We start from the raw sequence: 18298 nt of genomic DNA, 5'->3' as shown, positions 1-18298 counted from the left end.
TTAGAAGAGGAGGAGAAGGAGGAGGAGAGGAGAGGGAGAAGGAGGGAGAAAGAAAGGAAGAAAGAAAGAAAGAAAGAAAGAAAGAAAGAAAGGAAGGAAGAAAGGAAAGAGCCAAGTGTCAAGGCTCACATCTATAGTCCCAGAACTGGGAAGATGAAGGCAAAAGCTGTTGAAGTTCAGCCTGGGCTTTGTCTCAAAATAGACAAAACCCCAAATACTTATTTGTTAAAGTTAATGTCAACCTGGCAAGATTTCGAATTACATAGGCCACAAGTCTCTGGGCATGTGTTGGAGGGAGTTTCTGAATTAGGAGTTGCGGTGGAAAGACCCACCTTAAATATGGGTTACACCATTCTCTGGGCTGGGGTTCTGGATCAAATAAAAGGGAGAAAATTAAACCGAGCACGAAGGCTTCATCAGAGATGAAGTTCATCCTGACTGCAGATGGAAACTAACCAGCCACCTAATACTCCAACTGCCTGAGCCTTTTCATCACCATGGACCAGTCCTACCCTCAAGCTCTGGACCAAGTTTAACTCCTCCTCCTCCTTCTCCTCCTCCTCCTCCTCCTCCTCCTCCTCCTCCTTCGTTTTTTGTTTTTTTTTGAGACAGGGTTTCTCTGTGTGGCTTTGGAGCCTATCTTGGCACTCGCTCTGTAGACCAGGCTGGCCTCGAACTCACAGAGATCCGCCTGCCTTTGCCTCAAGAGTGCTGGGATTAAAAGCGTGCGCCACCAACCTTTTCTTCTTGAAGCTGTTTTTGTTGCAGTGGTGAGAATACACAACACCCTGCCTTCTACTGCTCTAAGGCTGTGTGCGGTCCAGGCTTCACTGTCCCGAGGACCCGAGGCTCTAACATTCTAAAGACCTTCAGAAACTTTTGTCTCATGCATCTACAGAACCTCAGATCACCCACAGAGACTCAATTCTCTCTCTCTCTCTCTCTCTCTCTCTCTCTCTCTCTCTCTCTCTCTCAGACCTGTGAATGGAAGAAGACACGGAGTTCACTTACAAGTGGCTTCGGTGGTCCGGCGACTATAGGACTTCCGGACACGATACCTGACTACCAGTTCACCTCTTTCCATGGTTGGCTCGAACACCTCCCTAGAGGGAGAAGGGAGAAGGTGAGGGATGAACAGAACCACGTGGAACCCTGTCCTTCTAGTGGGGACAAAAGCAAGCACCAGTTTAGCCCAAGCTGTGTGGCTCTGTGTGGCTCTCTCCTCTAGTGTTTACTGAGCACAATGGAAGGCACCACCCACTGCCTTCCATCGATCTTTTCCTCAGGTCTCCTCATCTTCATTGAGATGCTACACGCACGCGCGCGCGCGCGCGCGTGCACACACACACACACACACACACACGCACGCACGCACGCACGCACGCACGCACGCACGCACGCACGCACGCACTTTTCTCGTTGGTCTTCCATGACTCCAGCCTCTCCATCCCAGTCCACAGAGCCGCTCCCATGGAGTTCTAACTTACCCATAGCGGGTCTCCTTCTTCCTCCGATGGACAAGGAACAGGGCCAAGATGAGGACACAGGCAGCGGCCACAACTGCTCCCAGCAGTACATACCACCAGGGCCACGAGAAGGCAGGAGGTGGGGGTTCACTCACTGTCAGGGGGTATGGGGGACAGATCATGGCTAAGGTCCCTGGATCCAGTTCCCTGGGGCCCGGGAGGGAGTGGCATGGGAGGGAGGCTGGAGTGGAAGATGAGGGGTGAGGGAGATATGAACACGGGGGCGGGGGGGGGGGACTGGACTAGCACAGGGGAGACAGGAGCAGGTTAACCATGCAAGGAGGCGACCTGGGTGTGGAGAGGCACGTGAGGAAGGGAGAGAACCCACGCAGAGCAGGACAGCGCACGGAGCACGTGCAAAGTGGCACAAGGCTGGGGAACAAAGAACTAAGGAATATCTCCGGGGAGTGCTCAGTGATGCGAGTCACGAGAGAGATACAGCAAGCGCCAAGGGGACGTGTGCGAGAGCAAAGAACCAGTTGGCCACGGGAGGAGTTTGGGGCACAAGACAGATGAGAAATATCCACAGTTTTTGTTTCTTTTGGGGACAAGGTCAAATGAACCCCAGGTGAGCCTTGAACTTAGGAGGTAGCCAAGGATGACCTTTAACCTCTGATCTTCCTGCTTCCACCTCCCGAGCACTGCAGCTACAAGCATGTATCACCGTGCCTGGTTTACACGGTGCTGGGGATGGGACCCAGGGCCTGGTGCATGCCAGGCAAGTCATCTACCGCCGGAGTCACCTCCCCACCTCTATCTCTTTTTCTAGACAAGGTTAGTTGTAGCTCAGGAAGGAGCTACAACTCCTTAGTTAGTTGTAGCATGGGGAAAGGATGGGCATAGAATAGAGCATGGAAAGACACACTCTCTCTCTCTCTCTCTCTCTCTCTCTCTCTCTCTCTCTCTCTCTCTGTGTGTGTGTGTGTATGTATAGAGAGAGGGAGAGAGGGAGAGAGAGAGAGACAGTAAAAGCAGGAGACAGGCAGAGAGACACACAGAGAGAAAGGTAACAGGACTGTTAAGGATGAGGGCATTTGGGCTAAGGTGGGTAAAATTCCTGGAGAAGCAGCTATAGGTTATGGGACCGTTGTGGATTGTACAGTTTTCAGTGGTGTGTGGTGGTTATAAGGCACGCACAGTGTGTAAATTCACCAAGATGTTGAGTATAGCTGGGCATGGCGATGCATGCCTTTGGGCCCAGGATTCAGGATTCAGGATTCAGGATTTAGGATTCAGAGGCAGAGGCAGAGGCAGAGGCAGAGGCAGAGGCAGAGGCAGAGGCAGAGGCAGAGGCAGAGGCAGGCATATCTCTGTGAATTTCAGGCTAGCCTGGTCTACACAGAGAGTTCCAGGCTAGCCAGGGACTACTACATAGTGAGATCCTGTCTCAAAAAAGGGGGACAAGCCGAGCCTGCAATGGGCATGTGTGAGGACTGAATGGTTATAATGGGCTTGAGCGGAGCGTGGGTGAGGCAGAAGTATGAGCAGATACGTGAAGGGCATTTAAAGACAGGGAGCGGAGGGCTGCAGAGACAGCTCAGAGGCGAAGAGCACCGACTGCTCTTCCACGGGTCCTGAGTTCAATTCCCAGCAACCACATGGTGGCTCACAACCATACGTTATGAGATCTGGTGCCCTCTTCTGGTGTGCAGATAGACATGGAAGCAGAATGTTGTATACATAATAAGTAAATAAAATCTTCAAAAAAAATTTTTTTAAAAAGAAAGTGAGCTGAGTTCCGAGTGGTGGCTGTAAGAGCCCTAGGAGGGTAGGATGGAAGTGGGAAGAATGTTTGAGATTCACTGACAAAATATCTGTAAGAGAGAGCCTCTTCCTTCCTTCTCCTTTTTCCTCTTTTCCCTTCCTTTCTCTCTTCCTCCTGTCTCTCCTGCCCTCTCTTCCATTGCTCTGTCTGTTCATCCCTCATACTTTCCATCCATCCAACCATTGGCCTGTCTAAATATGCATTTACCTATATAACAATTCACTATACACTCCCACTTATATTTCCATCCACTCGTGCATCTACCAAGCCTTCAATATTTTTTTTTTTTTGAGACAGGTCTCACTATGTGGCTGGCCTGGAACTCACTACATAGACCAGGCTGGCCTCGAACTCACAGAGATCTGCTTGCCTCTGTCTCCTAAGTGTTGGGATCAAATGCTCATGCCACCATGCTTGGCTATCCTTCGGTCCTTTTTTTTTTTTTTCCCCACACAGGCATCTATCCATCCATGCGTCTGTCAACCCAGTTTCCACATACTCACCCACGCAGGCATCCGGTGTATGTTAATCCATCCACTCCCCCACACACCCAGGTGTCTGTGAATCTATCCACTCAACCAACCACTCACTGGGCCATTCTAGGCGCCTCCATCGAGGACCACAGACATTGAAGAAGGTAAGGATTAGAGGATTGTGCTTGAGAAGCTTGAAGGGGGTGAAAGGTGCGTGGCCCTCACTGCACGTTGGAGGGAGGGAAAGAGAGGGGACACAAAGCCCTTACCCAGATGGTGGAGTGGTTGTCCTTGCCCTGTGAGGAGAAAGGACAGAGGGGAGATGCGCTCAGAAGAGGGCAAGACTGGCATGCCACAAGTGAGGGGGTTGACGGAGGCTCTGTGCTAGGCTCAGGGCAGGAACAGAATCTAAGCTGGCGGAGCACTCAGAGACGTGGAGAGCACAAGCCAAGGGTGCCAGGAAGAGGCGATCCTAAGGGCAGCTGGCAGGGGCCTGGCATGGCTTTGGAGTTACCTGGGCGCCAGGGCTCCAGGGGCACAGGGAGGCTCCAGGGCCCATCCCCAGCAGAGGTATAGGCTGCCACAGACACAGTCAGGTTCGCCACAGGCCTGTCCCCCCGAAGTTCCAGAGTCACCTCTCGCTTTAGTCCTATGTCCATAAGTACCTAGGAAGTCCAGAGGCCACATAAGGATGGATGTTTAGGTCTAGCATCCCTACGACTTCAGCCTCAACTCTTTTCTTCATCCCCAGACTCTCATCTCCACCCGGCTCCCCATCTCCAGCCCCATGAACGCTGGAACGCCAACTGCAGAGGGCAGGGAGTCTGCCTCGCTCCTGGCCACATCTTTAGCTCCTCCAAACGGTGCTTGGCACCAGGCACAGCTCAGCATTCGTCGAAGCACTGAAATCTCATCTTTTCCCTTCCATCCAACTCCTCCTAACTTCCCGTCCCCTCTCTGCACCTTGGGGTGCAGCTAGCCGAGATAAAAACATTTGTATAAATGAGGGAAGCACCCCTTCCCCGAGATACAGTACCCAATCCCAAGGAGGTGCTTTTACAATGCTCACAGACAGACATTCTCGGCCCCTTCCTTGTGGACCCATTTAGGATCCCCGAAACTCGTCTTAGTAGGCACGGTGCAATGGTACCTGACTTAAACAGCTGTCTGAGCCTACTTCCCCAGTTCCCTCTTCCCACAACCGTTCCACCCCAACCCAGCCAGCAGCACCCACCTCGGGGGTGTCCTGGCCTCGATATGCCAGCCGGTACCCTAACAGGGTGCCCTGCAGGGGCACCCTTGGCTCCTGCCAACGCACGAGGGCCTGGCTCCCATTCCGCATGGCGCTAACGTTCTCGGGGGGACCCAAGGGCACTGGAGGACATGGAAGAGGGAAGCTGGTACCCCCACCTCTTCCTGACCCCCTCCCTGTTCCCAGGAAGTGGGGCAGGTTGCAAAGAGCACACGCGTGGGCAATTCGTGCAGGCTTTCCATGAGCGGAAGCTCAGGGAGAGATCTGGAGAGAGGCCAGTGGGCAGAGTTCAGGGGTCACGGGCTGGACAAGGAGACAAAGACCATGTGGGGTAAAGGGGTGAGAGGAGAAGCTCAGGGTGGCACCAGTAAAAGCAAAGCACAATGGCATTTTCCTCCCCAGACCTTCTTACCTCCCTCCGTGGTCTCCACAGGGAGCCAGTGGGTCCAGGGCGAGGGGCCCTGGCTGCTGGTGCAGGATACCCGGATGTGATATGGGGTGTGAGGAAGGAGCTTTTCCAGCCGAAGCTGGTGGGGGGGCACAGATACTTGCAACGTGATGGGCTCTTCTGGAGGGTCTGGCTCTCCCAGCCAAACACCCAGCCCGTCGTCAGACAGCACAGCCTGAGGATGGAGAAAGACATGAGGACCAGAGACAGTAGTCGCACTCTTGATTGTGGTCTGGGTGTGACTATGCAACTTTGCAAGGATACGTATGTGGGTCTCTGGGTGTGTGTGTGTGTGTGTGTGTGTGTGTGTGTGTGTGTGTATGTGCATTTGTCTCTGAGTGTGCATGCATCTCTGTGTGTTCGAGTGCACGTGTGTTGTAACTTCCTAACAGGACAACAAAGACATCCAGATTTGGAAAGAAACCATAGGGCCACTCTATCCGTGTCTTGCCACTTGCAAAAGCCACCTCTGGCAAGACTCTTTTTTTTTTCCCCCCTTTCTGAGCCTCGTTTTCCTCATTTAGAGGATCAGAGATGTCTTGAAAAAAGGTTAAATTCAGTTGTGAAGCTCTCAATGGGGCACGAAGCTTCAGCAGCTCAAGGACAGACAGCCTGGACTACATAGTGAGTTCTTGCTTTGGGGAAAAAAAAATCAGGGCCAGGTGGTGGCAGTGGCACACACCTTTAATTCCAGCAATAGTGAGGCAAAGACAGGCAGATCTTGTGAGTTTGAGGCCAACCTGGTCTATAGAATGGGTTCCAGGACAGTCAGGACTATGCAGAGAAATCCTGTTTTCTTTCTTTCTTTCTTTCTTTCTTTCTTTCTTTCTTTCTTTCCTTCCTTCCTTCCTTCCTTCCTTCCTTCTTTCTTTCTTTCTTTCTTTCTTTCTTTCTAGTTTTTTGAGACAGGGTTTCTCTGTGTAGCTTTGGAGCCTATCCTGGCACTCGCTCTGGAGAACCAGGCTGGCCTCGAACTCACAGAGATCCACCTGCCTCTGCCTCCCGAGTACTGGGATTAAAGGCGTGCGCCACTGACGCCCGGCGAGAAATCCTGTTTTAAAACACAAATAAAGGAAAAAGAAAGAAAAAGCCAATCTCCAGATCTTGCCCCTTATTGTGTGACAAGGGGACTCTACTTGTCATATGTCAAAGTTTAATGACATGTAGATTAGTTTGTTTTAACACAATAATATCAAATTGTCCCCTCTCTGACTTCTTTCTTTCTGAAACAGGGTGTCACTATGTATCCATGGCTGGCCTGGAACTTGCTACATAGACCAATCTGGCTTCAAACTCAAGAGATGCACTCATCTCTGCCTCTGTTGTTGTTATTGTTGCTGTTTATTTGTGAATGTGAGTATGTGTGTTATAGGACAACGCGTATTGAGTCAGTTCTCTCCTTCTATTACTCTTAGGTCCTGGGAACTGAATTCAAATCGTCAGGTTTGGCAGCAATCACTTTTACCTGCTAAGCCATCTTGCTGGCCCTACATTGTTTTTTGAGACGGGGTCTTTCAACAGGACCTGGGACTCACTGATCTGGCTAGGCTAGCCAGCCAGTGAGTTCCAGGGACCCACCACCTCCATCTGCCCAGCACTGGTATTACAAGTATGTTCCACTATGCTCAGCTCTTTTGTGTGGGGTTGGGGGATCAAACTCATGTCCTTAACCTTGCATGCTAAGCACTGTACTGATTGAGACTATATCCGTACCCCTTTCGTCCCATGGGTTCCAGGACAGTCAGGACTATGTAGAGAAATCCTGTTTTCTCTTTCTTTCTTTCTTTCTTTCTTTCTTTCTTTCTTTCTTTCTTTCTTTCTTTCATGGCATGACCCAAGGGTCTCATCTATGTTGAGCAGTTATTCCATCACTAAACTCTACCTCAGCCCCCAAGTCAGTATTTTTCAAGCGCCTACTATGTGTTAAGTCCCTTGTTCTTGGATAAACACATCCAATTCGTCTTCTCCACTTAAAGCCTCAATTCTTGTTCTCATTCCCATTTTACGGATGGGCAGGTTCAGGCCCAGAAGCTCAGAAGCTTTCCAAAAATGTCATAGTCCCCAAAGAGGACTTGACAAGATCCAAGAAGGAGACAGGCCAATGATGGGTGGCGGGCAGTGGGGGGACGACGAGGAGCCTGCTCTCTGACCTACAGTGACAGACGGGAAGAGGAACCTCTGCCAGGACAAAGGGGAGATGGGTGCAGACCGTGGGCTCAAATCCACTCCCACTTCTCTTTTCCCTGGACGGCCATGACCCTCCCTCAGGAACTGTCCAGCCTGAGCCTGTGGGAGCAGGAAGTGAGACCTGGAGAAGGAAGGACACACACTTCTGCTTTTCTTTAGACGCTGCGTGGATGTGGGTAGGAGTGCAGCTGCAGCTGACCTGACATCTGAGGGCTTTCAAGTTGGGGAAACTCCAGGATTCAACCTCAGTTTTGTTCTTCTAGCTAGGGGAGCAGGCCACTTTCCTTTTCGGATCTTTCAGCTCTGTACCTTAAAAGGGGAAAATCCCTCCTTGGTAGATCCTAGGCAGGGGCTCTACCACTGAGCCACACCCCCAGCCCCTCACTGGGGGGATCCTAGGCAGGGGCTCTACCACTGAGCCACACCCCCAGCCCCTCACTGGGGGGATCCTAGGCAGGGGCTCTACCACTGAGCCACGCCCCCAGCCCCTCACTGGGGGATTCTAGGCAGGGGCTCTACCACTGAGCCACACCCCCAGCCCCTCACTGGGGGATTCTAGGCAGGGGCTCTACCACTGAGCCACGCCCCCAGCCCCTCACTGGGGGATTCTAGGCAGGGGCTGTACCACTGAGCCACGCCCCCAGCCCCTCACTGGGGGATTCTAGGCAGGGGCTCTACCACTGAGCCACACCCCCAGACCCTCACTGGAGACTCTAGGCAGGGACTCTGCCACTAAGCCATACTTTCAGCTTTTAAAATATTTTATTTTAGCTGGGTGGTGGTGGCACACACCTTTAATCCCAGCACATGGGAGGCAGAGGCAGGGGGATCTCTGTGAGTTCGAGACCAGACTGGTTTACAAGAGCTAGTTCCAGGACAGGCTCCAAAGCTCCACAGGGAAACCTTGTCTTGAAAAAACAAAAAACAAAAAAATAAAAAAAAAATCTTTTATTTTGAGACCATCTTGCCATGTTGCCCAGGATAGCTTTGAACTCTTCATCCTCTTGCTCCTAAATGCTGGCATTATAGGCCTGTCACATTATAACTGGGCTGTTATATATTCCATCAGACAGCCTCTTCTGTTTGGCCTATGCTAGGCAACACTGAGGTGACCATGTGACTAACAACACTGTCCACAGAGAGCCCAAATGCCAGAGGGCGACAGGCCTACTCCAGACAGTGACAACCGAGAGTGGTCAGGACAAAGACAGTAAGCATAGCGCTGTGACAGGAACAGCTACAAGTCCTGTTGGCTCAGAGCTCCCAATCTGACTAAAGTCAGTATTACCAACACTAAAAAAAAAAAAAAACAATAAAAACCAGATAGTAGTCTGTAATACATCCCCAGACACTGTTTTAAGCTGGCTACTTAGATGGGAGAACCAAGGCCCACAATGGTTATGGGATTTGCTCAAGTTCAACAGGACACTTGGATTAACAGGTGTCTCTACTGTCTCCCAACAACACTCAGTGGTGTGGAAGGGCTGGTTTTTCATAGGGCAGCTGTGGGCCTGGGGGTGTGGACAGAAGTAGGGTTCAGATGGAAGCAGTCAGTCACAGGGTCTTACCTGCAGGTTACAGTGGGTAAGCGGGTAAATGCCACTCAGGCCGGGGGTCCAAGCTACCTCTAGCTCCGTGGGCTGTCTCGAAACCACGTGGAGATGGTGAGGCCTCTGGGGGAGCACTGTGGACAGATGAGGGAAAGCTGATTCTTGGGAACCTTCACTAAAGGCTCTCCACATTCCCTCTGCCTTCTCTGACCTCTGCTCCAACCTCCCCATCCCATCCCATCCTCATCACCAAGATCCCCGAATCCTCTTGCTGTCACCTGTGACAGTAGCTGTGCGGGAGGTGGTGACTCCCTTGGCGTTGTGGGCTTCACAGGAGAAAGAAGAAGTCTTGTTCAGGCCTGGGGAAGAGTATGAGAAAATACTAGAGTCACGCGGGGGAAGGGGCGACTCCCAGGCTACGCTGAGCCCACACACCTTGCCTGACCTGGCCAGGTCATGCCAGCCCACCTCGTATTTTCATGGAGTGGGTGAGAGTGTGGGAGAAAGAGAATGACATGTTAGGAACTCTATTCCCACACACCAGTCCTATGTCTCACTACATGGCCACACATGGCCCACATAGGCTCACATAACTACACTGTCATGCCCATAGGCTCACATAACTACACTGTCATACTGTCATGCCCATGACCACACAGTCACTACAATTACACTGTCATGCCCAGGTAGTGGCCCACACAGTCACACACACACACACACACACACACACACACACACACACACGCACACACACACACACACACACGCACGCACGCACGCACACGCACACGCACACGCACACACGATGCACAGAGAAACACACATGCTTACACACATGTACGCGGAAACACACGCTCAACTCACACAGACTCACTCAGACACATTGACGTGTTCACGTCCGCCAAGCCAGATCATGCTACACACTGTCATCCCAGAGAATCTGGCAAGCTGAGGCAGGAGGATCTCAAATTCAAGCCTGCCTGGCAGAGTGAGAACAAGGCTCTGTCTCAAAATCAGGCAGTTAAAAAACAGATTGGAAGGGACTGGTGAGGTGACTCGGTGGTTAAGAGCACTGACTGCTCTTGCAGAGAGCCTGGGTTCAGGTCCCAGCACCCACATGGCAGCTCACAACAGCCTCTAATTCCAGTTTCAGGGGATCTGATACTCTCTCTGAAGTCCACTATCCCAGCATGCATATGGCCCCCACACATACGCTCAGGCACACACATTTATGTATAAAACAATTTTTTTTAAAAAAAAAAAACAAGATTCTGGATGTAGCTCAGTTTTCTATAGTGTGGAAGGCCCTGGGTTCAATCCTCGTTCCTGCAGAGAAAGGGGGCCAGGCCCTTGTAGACATATACCAATGTATCAATGCATACTCACACAAGCCTACACAGACTTACAGAGAGAGACAAGGAATGAGCACACACTTAAGGACGGAAGTCTGTGGTAGTATGCAAGTGTTTGATCATGGATAAATCTGTCTACTATACCTGCTTCCTCTCTCTCTCTCTGTCTCTCCCTCTCCTCTCTCTGTCTCTCTCTCTCTCGCTCACTCTGTCTCTCTCTCTCTCTCTGTCTCTCTGTCTCTCTCTCCTCTCTCTGTCTTGCTTACTCTCTCTCTCTCCCTTCTCTCTCTCTGTCTGTCTCACACACACTCTCATGCTGTGCACAGTCTTCCCACAGATGCCTGTTCAATTTCTCTCTCCTTCCTTTATGCTCTCTTCTCCGATGACACAACTAAGTGACTCTGTCGCTGACCAGTCTGTGGGGAACGGGACCCTGCCCCCCTCCTCTGCTTTGCTTTCCCTTCCTCCCCACTGTCAGCGGGTTTCACATGTCACCCAAGAATCACACTGCTTAGGGCTCTCCCTCAGCAGAATGTCATTCTAGGAGAGCAGGGATCGTCTGTTTAGGTAACCTTAGGGCGGCAGCATTGCCTGGCACACGGTAGGTGCTCCGCAAATGTCTGTTGAATCAGTGAGTAAATTTTTAAAGGGGTGTGTGTGTGTGTGTGTGTGTGTGTGTGTGTGTGTGTGTGTACCATACGTGTTCAGGTACCCTCAAAGACCAGAAGAGAGCATGGGATTCCAAGGAGCTAGAAGCACAGGAGGTTGTGAGCTGGCTCACATAGGTGCTGGGAACTGAACTCAGGTCCTCTTCAAGAACAGCAGGTACTCTTATGGTCTAAGCCATCTCTAAGTCCAGGGCCTTGTATATGCTAATCCAATACTCTACAAGTGTGCCACCTCTCCCCACCCCACCCCACCCCCGGCCCCCGGCCCCCGTCCTGCTCCTCCGATTGGATCCAGGCAGATACCCACTGCCAAGCTACAAGCCCCGCCTTCCTTTTACATTTTCTTTGGAGATAGGATCTCAATGAGCCGCCCAGACTGACTTGAGCAGACCCTGTAGTGCAGAAGGGCTTCGAACTTGTAATCCTCTTGACTTAGCCTCTGGAGTAGCTGGGATTAGAGGCGGACAAAACCAAGCCTGACAAGCAAATGAACTCACGAGTGTGCGTCTGTGTCTGGGTGTGTAAGGAAGAAAGGGGAGCCTATATAATGTAAAAGGCAGCAAGCCAGTTAATGTGTTTTGAGTAAATGTCCCCGTGTATGGGAGAGATTTGGGGGTCGAGGTGTTTGTGCGAGTCCCTTGTTTTGTCTCTGTTTGTGTACCCACCCCTTCTGTGTGTATACCTGTGTCACCACCACGTGCACGCACGAAAAAGTACAAACACAAACACCCCAGACACAAGCATGCAAACACACACAGATACGCAGTACCCATTTGTGCAGGGTTCCCGACACACTCAAGTGAGCGTAGAGGATGAGCGAAGGCCCTATTAGTATTGGGCCTGCAATTCTGAGCGCGGTGGACGTGGATGGTTGTGCGTGCGCTCGCCCATCTGTGTTTCATGGCTCGTGTAAGTCTCGGGACATCGTGTGCTTGCTTGTACGATTCTGGCATCGGCATTCGTGCGAGCGCAGCAGCGTTCCCTCCACCTGGTATGTCGGAGGGTGGCCTCGCTAGCCAGACACAAAGTTTCCTTTTCTCGGTCAGCAGAGGGAGTGGAAGCGGGGAAAATCCGTCTCGAAGGCCGGAAGGGGGTGGGCAGGGAAGCGCCCTAGCCACCACAGCTGCCAGGGAAGGCTGCGGTTCCCGCCAAGGTCAGGTGCCGAGCCGCAGCCCCCGCTGCCCGAGAAGGGATGCGTGGCCCAGGGAGGGCGGCCGGGGGGTGGGGTGGGGCGAGCCCTGGGTCCCGTGCAGCCACCTGGCACGTGGGTACCACTGCGCAGGAGCTGGCGCCACAGACCAGCTGGAGCAGCCCCGGGGCAAGGGGGGGTGGGGGTGGTTCTGGAGCTAGGTTCTGTTCCAACCGCAGCATTCCTGCCCCCGCCTGAGTCACCGGGCGCCCCCCACCCTCCACTTCCGGCCTGTCCTGGGGGGGGCACAGCGTGGGATTCCCCATTCCCATGTCCCAGAGGCTGCGTCTCAAATAAGGCCTCTGGGATGAACCAAGGGGTCTGGGACCCCTCTATCCACTGCTCTCCAAGAGCCTGTGCACTCCAGATGTGTTTTCCAGATGTACTGCCCCGCCCCCACCCCATCCGCTCACCCCACCCTTGGCTTTTCCTAGGGAATGAGAGATGGAGAGAGAAGAGGGCACGCCCTGACTCAGAGAGAGAGAGAGAGAGAGAGAGAGAGAGAGAGAGAGAGAGAGAGAGAGCATACACACGCACAAACTGACAAAATTCCTTCACAAAGCACCGTCCCCTCCCCCGACAGTGAATCACTCTTAAATACACAGGGACCGTTATTAGCACAAATATAAACACAGAGCTACAGCGCTGGCTAAGCTATACACCATCCACAGGGCGGATGCTGTCCCAAACACAGTGACATAAACGCCCTTGGGGCTTACTGGTAAACACATGGGGGCTGACAATGAGGCATAGCCCCCCCCACACACACAGACACACACTCACACAGACACACACACACCAGTCAGCCAATGTGGAACTCATAAACACAGTCCGACCTGCACACATCCACAGTAAACACCTGGCCAAACAGTATACATAGACGTTAATACTGACAAACAAACCTCAGCAGACTGGGTCCTGAGTACCAAACAGCACACAGTCAAGTGTTGACAAGGGCAGACAAATAAATACAAACTAGGAAGCAATAAAAAGTTAGTCTTCACTCCCCCACATCATACCCTCCCCCCAGAAAGGGGGTGAGGAGCACCCCACCTTTATCCGTGCGGAAGCGCAGACACAGACAGATGGGAAAACAGAGTTATTGCGTAGCCACAACGGCCCTCTGCAAGACAGGGACATTGCCACATATTGCGTGGGTAATAGGTGTCACCAAGAGTCTGGGGGAGTCATTAAAGAGAAGCCCCAGAGAGAGCAGAAGCGTGTTAATACTCTGCGGCGAATTCCAGCTTGTATCTTTGTCTCTCGCTCTCTGGTACACCCTGAGGCACAGAATTTCAAGCTGACAGTAATACTTTTTCTTTTGACAGTCAGTAAGAAACACACAGGCACCTCCCCTCTCCCTTTGGAGACAGGGTCTTGTGAAGCCCGGGCTGGCCTCAAACTTGTAATCCTCCTTGAGTGCTAGAATTACAGGCACAAACTGCCATGTGTGACGTCTTGATTCTGCAAGGGAAGAGGACCTCACACGGGGACATACAGCCACAGGTGCACCTGTGAGCCAGTGTTGTCATCTTAATATACAAAGTAATCAAGCTAGCTATGCAGTGTCAGCCGCACTGGTCTCAACACAGAGGGAAAACAGAAGTCAAGGTTGACACCTACAGAGACACTCAGAAAGCCGCAGAAACTGGCCTGCAGTAAGACATACTCTCCTACAAAGCAGTTGTTGCTGATGGATAAGCAGATTTGGGAAGACAAGGCTATATGTGTAGATCCCCCCCCCCCACTTTCCAAGCAGACATGTTCGGAGTTCCTCACCTCTTTGCAGGTGTTTCTGTTCCGGTTACAACACACATGAGACCCTTTGGCACTTGGGTGCCCCATTTCTCCCCTCCCCCTCCTTGTCCAGCCAGGCTGACTCAGGCCCCATTCCTAGTCCTACCAGACCACTCGAGCCACGGGCCTGAGTCACCCCTCTGGGGGCCAGCACACTCATCAAACTTCCTTGCACACTCAGGGCTCCCAGAATGCTGAGAATTCGAACCCTTCTCTCCACACTGAAAGACCCCCTCCTCACCTTCCCAGAGAGGCGGGTGGCAGTTGGTGTTTTAGGGAACTGTTAACTCTTAGGGTTTGGCTGTCTTCCCATGATGAGCCACCCCCATGTGTGTGCCCCATGCCTTCTTCTCTGCTAGGGACACTCTATGTACAAGGTGCCCCAGTCGTGTCTCTGACGACCAAAATGCCCCAACTGTACAAAAACAGAGGGTCAGTCTGACATGGGGCCCTATCATTCAGATCATATTATCATATATCTCTCCATGCTAGGTCACTTCTGTGGCCTGTTCTCTTTTCGTTTTCCTCCCTCCCCTGCCCCTGATTTTTTTTTTTTCTTTCTTTCTTGAGACAAGGCCATCTATAGCCCAAGCTAGCCTCGAACTTAGTATGTGGCCAGGGCTAGCTTTGAACTTGATAGATAATTGAGGCTGGTCTGGAACTTGTGGCACTATTGCCTCCACCACCCAACTGCTGTGATTACAGGCATACACCACCAAGGATGGGGTGCTTTGAATGGATCCAGGGCTTCTTGCATGCTAGGCAACAATTGCACCAAATGATCAACAACCTCCGCCCTTTGCTTTTCTTGGTTGGCGGGGTCCCACACTGTAACCTAGGCTGGCCTAGAACTCACTATGTCATCTAGACAGACCTCAAAATGGTCCTTCTGCTCAGCTTCCCGAGTTCTGGGATTACAGGTATGAGCTTCCATCTTGTCTTCTCTATCTGTCTTTCTCTGTTGCTCCCTTTCTCTCCCTCATTGTATCCTGGGCTCTATTTTGCCAGGACACCTCAGCTGAGCAGAGACCTCCTCCCCTTAGTTGAGGCCCAGGGGACTCTTCAGGGCAGGAGGCGGATGGAGGAGGGTACTGGTTAGTTCTGATGCCCTGCTTGGGTCAAGGGCTAACAAAGGAGCAGCAGGCCTACACACTTGGGCCACTGAACAGCTTAGAGGAAATTTGGGACAAAGAATGCTATTCAGAGAGAGGCTGGGGTGAACAGAAACACATACAGAGAGGGAATGAGAAAGTGATGGAGAGACAGAGGGGTGGAGAACAGACGGACAGATGAGAAAGTCTCAGGGGCAAGTGGTCAGCCACAGTGAATAAAGGGCCCTCAATCCCCTGCTTTGGTCCCCGCTCTTGGACTCACCTGGAGCTTGCAGCCTGTGCTGGGAGCTGTGGCCTGTGATGGGCACTAGGGGAACAGCATCTTGAAGCCAGAGTAGGTTCACGGGATCAGGGGGTCCCTGGGCCTGGCAGCTTAGGTTGAAGGGGGTGTTGGCTGGCACAGCTTTGTCCTCAGGCTCCTCCAGGAAGTACGGAAGACCTGGGCAGTTGGTGGTAGAAAAATGAGTTTCCCTCGGAACCTCTCAGGGGCCAGATTATCATTAGGACATTGGAGCTGCTAAACTCTAGATCCACCCTGCAGGGTCTTTGACTTGTCCCTTATAACTGGTCCCTCAGGACACCAAGTTACCTTCAGATGTCTGACCCTTTATGCTTCTGGGCCTAGGGCCATGCTTCCAACATCTGGTTCAGCCTATGCCTGACCACCTTGGACAACTTCCAGATCATGTGAGAGTCTCAACTCTTCTCACCTGTTCTCTGGTTGTTTTTTTCTCTTCCCCCTTCTCCCCCTCTTCCTCTCCCTTCCTTCTTTCTGCTCTCTCACCCTCTTTGTTGTTTGTTGGTTGGTTTGTTTGTTTTGACTGTGTAGGAATTCACTCTGTAGACCAGGCTGACTTTGAACTCACAGAGATTCCCCCTCCGTCAGCCTCCTGAGTGTGGTGGTTTATGTGTGTATCACCATGCCTGGCTTTCCTGGTATCATTTTACTAATGATGTACTTGGGGTGATGGGAGAATTAATTCATGTGTCCCTGACCCTTACCATACCCTACTCCAAGTATATCTGATCCCCCAGGACATCCAAATCTCCTCAAATGTCTTTCCCTCTGGGACATAGAATTTCCCTTAGACCTACTCCCAACATAATTTATGTCCCACCCACCCACCCCCCTGCAACCATCCTCAATCTCCAAGATTCCCTACATCTCTAGGCTTTATGTCCTGATGGAGAACTGAGATCTCTGTCACCCGCTATTCCTTCAGAAGCTCTGCCCCGAGACCTCACCTTCCAGCCCTACAAAGCCAGGCTGAGACAGGAAGGTCCGTCCTTCCAGGTACACCATGCACTGGTACTCTCCTGCGTCTGCAAGTTGGAGGGATGAGATTCTGGAAGGGAAGAGAAGGGACAGAGAGGCTTAGGGTCAGGGCTGGAAGCCGGGAGGGTCAGCAGAACTGAAAGAGGGGGTCTGGACAGGAAACTCATAGAAGGCTGAAAGAGGCACTATTTTTAACTCATTTTTACAGAAGAAGAAAACGAAACCCAGAGGTCATATCACAACCCCAGAGCCTCATGGCCAGTGAGTGGTCAAGTGGAGATTTCCAACCCAGGTGGAGTGGCTGCCCAGTGGCCCTGTGTGCAGGGAGACCCGTGGTCAGGGACAGGTGGCACACCTGAGCTGACTGACGACTTTCCATTCATCTTGCCAGTTTTCGCCCAGAGGCACCTGGGTCTGGGTGTTATCAGCCAGGTCTAAGACCTGTCCATCTCGAAGCCACATCACCTCCGGGGGTTCCCCCTGAACCTGGAGCTCACACCGAAGGGTTCCCGTGAGTCCTCTGGCACCGGTGATATTCCCCGGGTTCCCCACAAATGGGCTGTCAACCTCAGTCTGTGTGTCTGTTGGGAGATGGCAAGGAACGTGCTTAGGAACGCCACAGTCCGTTACTCCTCTCTTCTACACTCTCTGTTTGCCCACCGCTGCCAGGACCCTACATAGTTGTAGAATGATCTCAGAGGGGGGGTGGGGGTAGAGGCACTGGGGGGAGGATGGGAGTCTTCCCAGGGGACTGAGGTCCGGCTTCCATCCCATGGCCAGTCTGTTGGGAGGAAGGCCTGGGATCTGGCAGCCTCCCACGCCCTGGACTGCATGGCAAGGCCGGTCCCCGCCATTCCCGTCTCTAGGGACTTTACAGTCTAGGCTGGGAGATAGAGGAAAAGAAAGTGGAGAAGGGAGGGAAGGAAAGGGAGAGAGGAGAGAGAGAGAGAGAGAGAGAGAGAGAGAGAGAGAGAGAGAGAGAGAGAGAACCAGCAGGCCAAGAACAAGTGGTGGAGGGGGACAGCCGTGACAAGGGGGCCCAGGACTCCCAAGCTTGCCCCTGTGTTGTCCCAGAAAGATTCTTTCCTGTCACCTGCCCCCCCCCCCAGACTGTCCCTCTGCTCAGGACCTGGATTCATCAGTCTCCAGCGCGCCCTCAGCTTCTTCCATCTGTCTTTCTCCCCGGCCCATCTTCTGTCCCTGGCCCTCCCAGTTTCTGTTTCTTGTTCTTCCGTTCTTCCCTCGGTTGCTTTCCCTACCCCCACCGTCCCCCAGTTTGTGTCTTTCTGTCTCCCCGCAAGTCAGCTCTCGGTCGTCCCAAGGAAACTCCCTAAACCAGCCCAGCACCCCGAACACCTGCCAGCCAGCCCCCACCCCCTCGCTCCCCCTGCCCTGTGTCCCATCAGCGGGTGTCTCTACCCCAGTGAGTCCCCCATCACTCACTCACCCTTGGGAGCTGCACACCCCCAGCACCACAGCGCCAAGCACCAGGCCAGCGGGACCCTGCCCATCCTCGGGACACCACTACCGCAAACGATGCCAAACTTTCTTCCCAAGTTGATGGGCACCTCTCTCGGGAAGGGGGCAGGGCCGGGTCGTCCCCGGCCCTCCCCCCAGCTCTGGGCTCCTGGGATTTGGCACTGCCCGCCTGGCACAGCGGGAGCCCCTCGGGCTGGCTCAACTCCTTCTCCTCCTCCTCCTCC

The 18298-nt window shown here is 52.6% G+C and overlaps 1 protein-coding gene across 4 annotated transcripts in view; it reads right to left on the bottom strand.

Annotated features, from left to right (window-relative positions):
- Axl (AXL receptor tyrosine kinase) overlaps positions 1-18249 on the bottom strand; it is a 30176-nt gene extending 11927 nt beyond the window's left edge. The window contains exons 1-12 of one of the 4 annotated variants that reach the window (XM_027430384.2): positions 18043-18249; positions 16951-17176; positions 16565-16665; positions 15582-15758; positions 9480-9560; positions 9220-9335; positions 5429-5639; positions 4999-5138; positions 4279-4429; positions 4034-4060; positions 1488-1620; positions 1012-1103 (exon numbers count right to left, since the gene is read on the bottom strand). In XM_027430384.2, the coding sequence (XP_027286185.1) occupies positions 1012-1103; positions 1488-1620; positions 4034-4060; positions 4279-4429; positions 4999-5138; positions 5429-5639; positions 9220-9335; positions 9480-9560; positions 15582-15758; positions 16565-16665; positions 16951-17176; positions 18043-18106 (1519 nt within the window). In that variant the 5' untranslated portion in view covers positions 18107-18249. Of the gene's footprint in view, positions 1-1011; positions 1104-1487; positions 1621-4033; positions 4061-4278; positions 4430-4998; positions 5139-5428; positions 5640-9219; positions 9336-9479; positions 9561-15581; positions 15759-16564; positions 16666-16950; positions 17177-17724; positions 17750-18042 lie in introns of those variants that run through there. The other 3 variants (XM_027430386.1, XM_027430385.2, XM_027430387.2) reach the window with 3 other exon arrangements.
- Positions 18250-18298: the final 49 nt, after the last annotated feature.

This window comes from Cricetulus griseus, chromosome 9, assembly GCF_003668045.3.
Source record: "Cricetulus griseus strain 17A/GY chromosome 9, alternate assembly CriGri-PICRH-1.0, whole genome shotgun sequence".
Lineage (NCBI taxonomy): Eukaryota > Metazoa > Chordata > Mammalia > Rodentia > Cricetidae > Cricetulus > Cricetulus griseus.
This window is presented reverse-complemented; position numbering and strand designations above follow the sequence as displayed.